Here is a 9,111-nt window from a genome sequence, read left to right as displayed (position 1 = left end):
GAAGGTTTTTCCTTCCAAAAGAACCAAGGCAGATGACATAAACGGGCATGAAGTCTCAGAAAACACAATGGTCACTAAGAATGCATAGAAAGTATTAAAGTCCAGAATTCCTGGTGAATCTAAAGACGTTAGAAAGAAAGAGAAGGTGACATCTACCTGGCAGAAGAGAAGATCAGTTTCTGAAACACTTTTAAGTTAGAGGAAGATATGAGCTCTCCAAAGGATTTTAAAGGAAACCATACATAATAGTGAATGACACAATTTCAAGTGGTTTGAAGTGGGAAATGAAAGTGGGAATAAGGGGACAGAAAATAATAGATGCAACTTTCTGCTTGTAAGGAAACAAGGACAGAAATTTGTTTTTACAGCTAATAATCCTTCTACTGCAGGATTGATGTTAGCAGAATGTTGCACAGCTGTTAGTGATAATTGAATTTGTTGGCTCCTCGTGTTAGCATTTCTACCAATGGACTTTCTATCTTGGCCACAAAATATGACTTCACTTAAATCCTCTACAGAATTAGTTCAAGCCACAGTTCAGTTTATTTTTTAAATCAGTGTTCATGTATGAAAAAAAGTTCTTATTTAGTGTTTGGAATTTTTTTCCCTGTCTTTTCAATTGGCCATTTAAATACAAGTTAGCAAGTAATTAGAATCACTAGCTATTCATGGACCTTCTCTATCAAGCTACTGTTGGCATTCTGATTGGATTCCACATAAGTGAGTGATAAGGATAAAATGTAGCAGTCAATGCAACATTTATCTATTTTAAGCATTTATTGTATAATGAGATTCTTATTTTAATCATTGTCTTTCAGATTATGAATTGCTATTTTCCTTTTTTTTTGCTGCAAGAGAATAAATTCACAAGCAATGAAGTATGGGTTAGGTTAATATGTCCTTTTAATTCACTGCCCAAATGATAGCACATAACCTGTCAGCTTGCTGGAAATCCTCGCCATTAAGTTGATTAATAAGGGAAATAATAAAGCAATGACTACTTTTATTTTGCACCATTCATATATTGTCACAAGATGATAGAGTCATGCAGAAAAATGCATTGATAAACTGGTTTTACCTCCCTGGAGCATCAGTAAGATTGCAAGGCAGCTGCAGCACCTGACTTATAAAGGAGAGAGAAGGGTTTGTTGTGCCTGGAAAAGAGGAGGCAAAGGGAGGATCTTAATGCTGTCTTCAATTATCTCATGGGTAGATGAAGAGCAGATGGCAAAGATAAACTTTTTTTTCAGAGGTACACAGCAAAAGAAGAAGAAGGAATAGATACAATCTGCAGCAAGGGAAATTATTCTAAGAGCAAAGGAAAAAACAGTCTTTTACAGCAGGGATGGCCAAACTAAATGGAAATCCTCTTCAGTTCAGTGATTCAAAATACCATTGGACAAGCCCTGGGAAACCAGATGTTTTTTGAAGCTGTTTTAATTTGGAACTTGGACCAGGTGATGTCCAGAGCTTCTGTCAGACAGAAATCATCCTGACATTATCTGACCATGTTATGACCCTAAACTCCATTAATGACTATTACAAAGTGTATTTAAAGTCCATTAATGAAGTTACAGAATCATACAATCATAGAAGGGCTAGGGACTTTAAAGATCATTTAGTTCAAACCCCTCTGTCATGGGCACAAGTACGTGTTGCTTTTGCTGTTTACATCTGACCCTCGCCATCTTCTGACTTTAGAACATCCATTTACCATTTTGCCTCGTCTGCAAAGAAAGGAGTGACTAATCTGACACCTCTAGAAGCACAAAGGAGGGTATTAAGAGGTCTTCATAATTCAGGAAGGTGTGGAAAAGACTCATTTGACCTTCTTAATGCAGGGAGATGACAGAGAGAAAAAATATTTTTCTATGATAGGAAAATGAAATATCTCTCTACCTGAAAAATAGTCTGTTCTCAGGGTGCTACATTTTTCCTTATTCTCTCCCATTTTCTCTTATGCAAGGCATGCTGCTAAATCAGTCAGAATTCTCATGTGTCTTAGGAATGAAAAACACTGAGAAGCACTGGCATGTGTACATCAACATCCAAAAATATGTCCTCCCAGGGTATCTTGGAACCACGTGTGTGAGAAAGAGGGTGGCTCTCCTGAAACCCCACATTCCTGCAGGAATAGATGCCTGTGGGACAGAAGGCAGCTGCCATCCCTTCTGCACTTTCTGCTCTGACTTCTGCAGGACAGAGATTCAGTTTTCAGTGCAGTTTTGCAGTCTGAACCTTGACCCTTGTGAGACCTCAAAAGGTACAAAGTTAAAAAAAAAAAAGCTGCTTCTCCTTTGGCTGACCATTTAAAAGAGTTGTTATTCTGCTACTGCACAAGTAAATAAAACAGCATGAAGTGATGAAGGCTAGAACATTAAAATATATGTGCCATCAACAGTACTTCTGAACAATTTCAATATGTTCTCTGAAGCAGCTGAGGGACTTGGCAACAGCTGGAGTTGTACTTTGTGGCCATCAGAAATTTACACGGACATATACTCACTCTGTAGGTAAGATTTTTCTGGGGGAAGGGGATTTTGTACTATTTGGCAATAACCCTAAAGTATTCATAGGAGGAAAACTTGGCTCGGTATTGAGAAATACCAAACACTTCATTTTTTTCCCTTCAAATATAATTTATTTCCCTGTTGATATTTTTGTGATAATTATTCCACTCCAATGATTATTCCACTATTTTTGTGATAATTACTCCACTATGACTGATAGCTTATTATTATTTGTTTATGATTTCAGAGCAATAGTCTTAGTTTTTGATCAGATTTTTACATTGGTCTCTGCTAAGAGAAAATGAAGCCACATTTTTTTATGAGGTCTCTAACTTCAAGGACTTCTTTATTTCAATAAATATTTCAATGCAACCTTTTGGAAATCTGGTGCCCTGTGAGGACTGAAGTGCTCAAAGCCCTTTTGATTTCAGATATTATATATAAATGTGAATATGCTGAACAAATGTAAGCAGTAGGGAAGCAATGCAATGATATTTGAAGGTTTCTTACATTATAATTTCTTAATATAAAACCAGTAAAGAGGTGTTTCTGATTGTGCTGATGGAGAGCAGCAGATATGGAAATCCTATTTTGTCAGTTCTTTCTAACACAGCATTGTTCCCCCAGTATATGATTCCCTGCTCTAATTATTCCAGTCCTGAATGACTCAGTTTTCACTTTTCCTTAATAGATTACTCAGTTTGCTAAATAACATAAGGATGGTTTTGTTGAGTCTGTTTCTGCACCCAGTTTTATCCAGTTATCCTAGTGATCGGTAGCAAACCTGAACAACTTTGCTTCTGTTGTTTTATTCACTGGTTTTGGCATCACCAGTGCCTTATATGAGCCTGTTTATGGACCAGGATTATCTCACCTCTAATGCTGATGTATTATTCATTTTGTGTGAAGGTAAAAAATCTTGGGTCCTTTCTACATTAATGTTGTACCGCATATTTTTAACCATTCTTCTTTCTTTCCTCTATCACCTTTCAAATACTATCCTTTTATAGGATTCCAAGCATCCTAGTGGAAACACACTCTGTATTGTTTTTCTCTCAGTTACCTTTCCTATCTTTTTCCCACATAAAATAATTTCTTGGTTTGTTTTTTTAATAATTCTATTGCAAAGGCTTACAGACATTTGTGCTATGCTGATGTGATGAGTAGCATGAGATGCAGTCACGGTGGAATGAAAGTGCTGGGATACTGAGGTGATGGAGGAAATGGAGTAAATGATGCATTATTTTACTAATATCAATAAAGAGTCAATGTTCAAGGAATTAGAGGGCTGATAGAATGCCAGCTCCTGGATAAGAAATGAAACAAAAGCCATGACCAAAACCTGTTTGTAGTTATTCAAGTTTCCATGGCGCTGTTCCAGTACTAACATGCAATTTTGAAATCCTGACAAAATTCAAATTCATTTATTTACATTCTGCCTCCCCATACTTCCTATTATTGTATAATTCATTCTTGTTACTTAATTGCTGTGTAATGTCCTGTGATGCTAAGCAGGTGCTGCTGCTGTTTTGTGCCTGGGAATGTGATCTAAATGAAATGCAAACATGTAGTTCAGTGAATCACCTGTATCTCTAACTTTTGATTCCTTTTTATCTTGCTTATATTCATTCTGGCTAATATTATTTTAGCGATATATTCCTGAATTAATTTACATTCCCTTTTAACACTTACACATTTAGCCACAGGATAAAATTTGTCTCAAGTACAATAATCAGGTCATGGTGTGTGGATACATGGACAGATCTACTAAAAAAGCTTCAAGCATTTGATGCTTGGAAATAAAAAAAGAAAATAAACACTTTTAGTAATTTTCTTACTTCCTTGAGCTAAGAAAATGTATCCCTCATTTCTATGATTTAATCAAATAATTAAAGAAATAATTTAATTGTAAATAAATGCTAAAATTGGAAATTTTTTCATGTTTCAAGCAAATCTCTGGTCTTGTTTCTGTCAGCCAGGAACTTCATGTAATCAGAACTTGGTGTTTTAGGACTTCTCAAGAGTTTCTTAAGATCTCATGTTTGGTTTTGTGTCCAAAAGGAGACCTGCACATATCACATTTTGATTTCTTACCAAACCAGGAGAGAAAACTTTAAGGAGAAATATCCTAAAGCGCGCCCTTTCAATTTACGTGGGCAATAACTTTGAGCTAGATTTAGAAAGACTTAGGAGAAATTGAAGGGTTCAAATATGAATTACAAAAATCTCTCTGTTCTATTTAACAGCACAGACACCTAAATTCACCAAATATCTCTGACTTCACAATAAACTCACAATTCCCTCTCTGCACACACCAACCCCCAGCTAAGGAGCTCATGACCCATCCCAAGCTATCTGCTGTGTAAGTGTCCAAAGGCACCCAAGCTGCACACAGTTTGTCTAAAACCGGCACTTTGGAACCCAAACACAGTGCAATGTTGGCTGCTTTTCAAATCAAAGGGCCACGAGTTTCTTTCTTCCCTTCTTACAAGGGAGTCTGGGACTGTAATGCTGTCCTGAGACATGGGAAATTGAGTTGTTTGTCTATTATGAGTGGGTGGAAGTTGTATCTTTCACGGTCTATGAAAATGACTAGTGACCGCCAGCATTAAATGCTCTGCTGTGCTGGCTGGAGCAACTGAAGCAGCCCTGAGCTCTCTAGGTGCTCAGGTCCTTTTTAATTGACCTGACAATTGTTTAGACTGTGAGGTCTCAGGGCAGGAACCATCATCTGTGCTTTCAAATCATCATAAACCTTTAACATCACAAACCATTGACCTTGATATTTGTAGATGTCAGTAAGGAAAAGTAAAGATGGCTGAACTTTTTGTCTTTATGTGTAATAAAGCAAGAAAAAATATATATTTGGAAGCAGAGGGAAGTTTCCTCTTATTTTTTGCTCTAATGTTTTCAATAATTCCTTTTCTGCCTTTACCATAGAAGTTGATAGAGGGTTGTAAACCTTTTTATTCCCTAATGAAACAGTATTTAAAAAAAAACCTTTCAGCATCAGTGAGGTAGGAAAAAAACCATTAAAATTCTGCTAGCATATGTTTAAGGGCTGAGTTTGAAAAATTCCTTTTCTTCTCAGCAAGGTTAACACTGAATGAAATCTATGCTACCATCTTAATAAATGCGTATTCTTCACCTGCACTTTCAAAAACACTGTGGATGAGACAGAATTTTTCAAAATTAAAAGAGCATTTTCAAAATTAAATACATTGGGTTTCTTTATGATAAATAACACCATGAAACCATAGTAATGTTGAGTGGTCTCATGAAATACAATCCATTTTGCTGCCCGCCAGTAAGCCTTACACAACTTTGCTTTTAAAAATAAAAGAGCAGAGGTTGTAATATTTATGATTCTTTAAATCAACAACTGTGCAGAAAAAGATTGTTCCTGAAAAATTTGCTATTAGCCCTGAATTTCAGAAGGGCACTACCCTTTCTATCACTTATTAATACTATAGTGCCTAAAGGCTCCAATTAGGTATTAGACCACAGCGATAACAGGCACTGCAAATGTGCAGGACAAATCTTCCCTGAGGGGCTATAATACAATATTATTTTATAAAACCCAAGTAATGTCTTGAAATAGCTTCATAGCTATGGCAGACTATTACTAACTTTGGCCTAGATCCTGCAATGAAATGGTGCGTTGTGAGTCTCCATCCAGAAAGTGAAGGCAAGGAACCTGCTCTTTTAGTGAACGGCCATTAAAAATGGAAGTTGCTGTTAAAACGTGGAAATTCTTTGGTCACTTCCAGCAAAAACACCCCAACAGGGTAGGTTGCTTGATGCTGAAAATCTACCCTAGAAGTTACTAGTCAGATCACAAAATACTGTTGGGAGTGCTCCAAAGCCACCGAGTGACAAAAATGACAGAGAAATACAAGTCGAAAAGGAACTGCTCGTTGACCTGGGTGATGAAGTGTCTTTGACTACTGATCAAACCTTTGCTTTAGGTCATGTTCACAGCCTTATCTGAGGTGTCTGAAGTCAGCTACCCGCATGGACCCTTCCCGGTGGCAGAGGCTGGACTGTCCCGTCTCTTGGTCTACACTGACCCTTGCCCATGTTCTGAAGCTCCTTTCCCACAGCCATAGGTGCAAACAGCACTTAGCACACTCAAGAGCGCTAGCAAAGGTGGCTGTTTTCAAAACTAGATTCCCGACCCACACGATGTTTCCAGCTCCCGATTTCCTGCCCCGTTCCTGGCCGCGCCTCTCCGGTCCTTGGCGCATCTGTCGGGTTTCGGCGGAGCGCGGAGCCCTGGCGGGGCCGGCAGCGCCGCAGGCTCCGAGCGCAGGTAGCGGCGCTCCGGGCGCTCCGGGCTGCGGCTGCCGGAGCCGGGGCGCGCCGGCGGGCGGGGGGCCCCGCTGAGCACCGCGGGGTCCGCCCAGCGCCGCGGCTGCCCGGGCTGCGGCAGGAAAGGAGCGGCTGCTCCTCGGAGAAAGGAGGAGGAGGAGGAGGAGGAGGAGGAAGGGGGGTCCCTGGGAGCGGAGCCGGCCGCAGCGAGAGGCGGGGCGGGGTGGGCGCAGGAGGCGTGGAGGGGCCCGCGGAGCGGCGCGGCCGGGCGCGTGCCATGCGCGGCACCGCAGCCGGCGGCTCCCGCTCGCTGGCTCAGCATGCGCGGGCTGTGCCCCCGCCTCTGCCTGCTGGCCGCTCTGCTGGGGCTCTGCGGGGGCAGCAGGAACTGCCCCGACCTCATCGTGGACCGCTGCCTCTGCGCCGCCGAGCGCGCCAAGGGGCCCGGCCGCCCGGCCCTCCGCATCAAAGTGGTCTGCACCGGCGGAGACTTGGTGGAAACTTTGCAGCCCGCCGTGCTGCCCAACCGCACCGTGTCCCTGTGAGTACGGCCCGCGGGGCGGCGCGCACCTGGCGCGGGCTGCGGCTGCCCCGGGGAGACGCGGGGCTCCAGGGCACCCCGCGCCCGCACAGCGCTCCCTGCACCCTGCAGCCCCTGCTCTTAAAAAGTCTGGTCTTTCTTCTTCTTCTTTCTTTTTTTCCCTTTTTCGTGCTGTGTTGGGAAAGTCCTGCTGGCGTTTGGGTCGAAGTGGGGGAGCTGGGCTTTGCTGGTGTAAATTGCCCGCTGCTGCGGGCGGCGGTTCGGGAGATGTCAGCGGTAGCAGAACTGATGGAGCTCTCGGGTGTCCCTCTCCGCCAGCAGCGGGACGGGCTCACACTGTCCGGGCAATAAATGAATGGTATCGGTAACGCTGAACTGCCTTCCGGAGTGCTGTGTCATTAACTGGTTTTCCCTTTCTCTCTCGTCTCTTCTAAATAAAGTTTGGAATTTGATGTCTCTTTTAAAAGATGAGTTTCTGTACAACCATATGAAACTCCCAAATCTCCAATGTCGTTCAGAGTTGTCTCGTAATTTAAAATTACTCGGGGTATGGTGTTCGGTAGGGGTTTTTTTTGTTTTGTTTTGGGTTTTTTTTTCTTTTGTTTTTTTTTTCCTTAACTAGGAATTAGGTTATGATACTTCGTTGCCTGTTGCACACAGCTAAACTTGAATAAATAGTATGTTGTAAGTAAGGTAGTAGAACTTTCTGAGATTGTATCCTTAAGTACAGCTGAAAGTAATGTCCCTGTAATGCACCCAAGCAGTAATAGCTCTGTGACATTTACCCTTTAGATCATACACATATCAACAGATCTTTTACTGTAGAATTTAGTTCTGTTGACAGTTGCTGCTATGAACATCTCCACTGTTCAGTGCATTTTCTGTAAGTCAACACTTTCAGGAGAAAAGATAGTAATTTATAACATCTGGGGAGCTTGTGCTTGTAAATGTACAGATGTGCTGTGTATGCTCCAGTTCAGTTTTAGCTATAACTGTTGAGTGGCTTGATGCTGATTATCAGTATGATGATTATTTATTTAGGAAACTTCTGCTTCTATACAAGGTACAATAATTGCACTTCCTCCTAAAATTTGATAGGCTGGTTTAGAGTATTATATTACTTAACAACAAAAGTTTTAACCTCAGTGATAAGTTCACTGCTACTTCCATAGTTTGTATAACTAGTTAGAGGTGGTACTCACCAGAATTATAAAATGTCAATGTTTTAGGGAAGCAGAAACTATTTTTTCCTCTTGGTTAAAGACCTATAGAAACTCTCACACTCAGCATGGTTTTTCCTCTTAAATGTTGAGTCTCAGAGTCTTATTTAGGTTTTTAAGAAACTTTTGCTGAGGTAAGTACCAGTCGATGAATCCAGCTGACTGTGAGATCAACAGAAGTATGTATTCACTGCAGTGAAAAGAAATTGAATTGGAAACAGAAGTGAGGAAAGATGAACAGGGGAGATGGTGTGTTTGAAGTGGTAGGTGGGAGGATTTGCTCCCGTATACATATGATTTAAGGCACCAGTAGCAAACTTGATCCTATTCCCCTAAACACATTCATTTCAGGTAACACTTGCTCAAAACTCATTAGAAAGGTATTGTGATAATTTTTTTAAACTTAGTTGCAAATACCTCTTGACTTGAGAGCTGCTTAGTTGGCCCTAGTTGATATAAAAGATACAGTTTTTATTATTTTTTTGCATTACATGGACAAGTATAGTACCGTGTGTCATATGAACTTATC

The 9,111-nt window shown here is 40.9% G+C and overlaps 1 protein-coding gene across 1 annotated transcript in view; it reads left to right on the top strand.

The window, feature by feature from the left end:
- The first annotated feature begins 7,057 nt into the window (after nucleotides 1-7,057).
- LOC131580129 (adhesion G protein-coupled receptor A3-like) overlaps nucleotides 7,058-9,111 on the top strand; it is a 261,475-nt gene continuing 259,421 nt past the window's right edge. The window contains exon 1 of the mRNA XM_058840923.1: nucleotides 7,058-7,362. Coding sequence (XP_058696906.1) covers nucleotides 7,142-7,362 — 221 coding nt within the window. The 5' untranslated portion in view covers nucleotides 7,058-7,141. The remainder of the gene's footprint in view (nucleotides 7,363-9,111) is intronic.

Source organism: Poecile atricapillus, chromosome 6, assembly GCF_030490865.1.
Source record: "Poecile atricapillus isolate bPoeAtr1 chromosome 6, bPoeAtr1.hap1, whole genome shotgun sequence".
Taxonomy (NCBI): Eukaryota; Metazoa; Chordata; class Aves; order Passeriformes; family Paridae; genus Poecile; species Poecile atricapillus.
The sequence above is the reverse complement of the archived record's forward strand: the minus strand, read 5'-3'. Positions and strand labels throughout refer to the sequence as shown.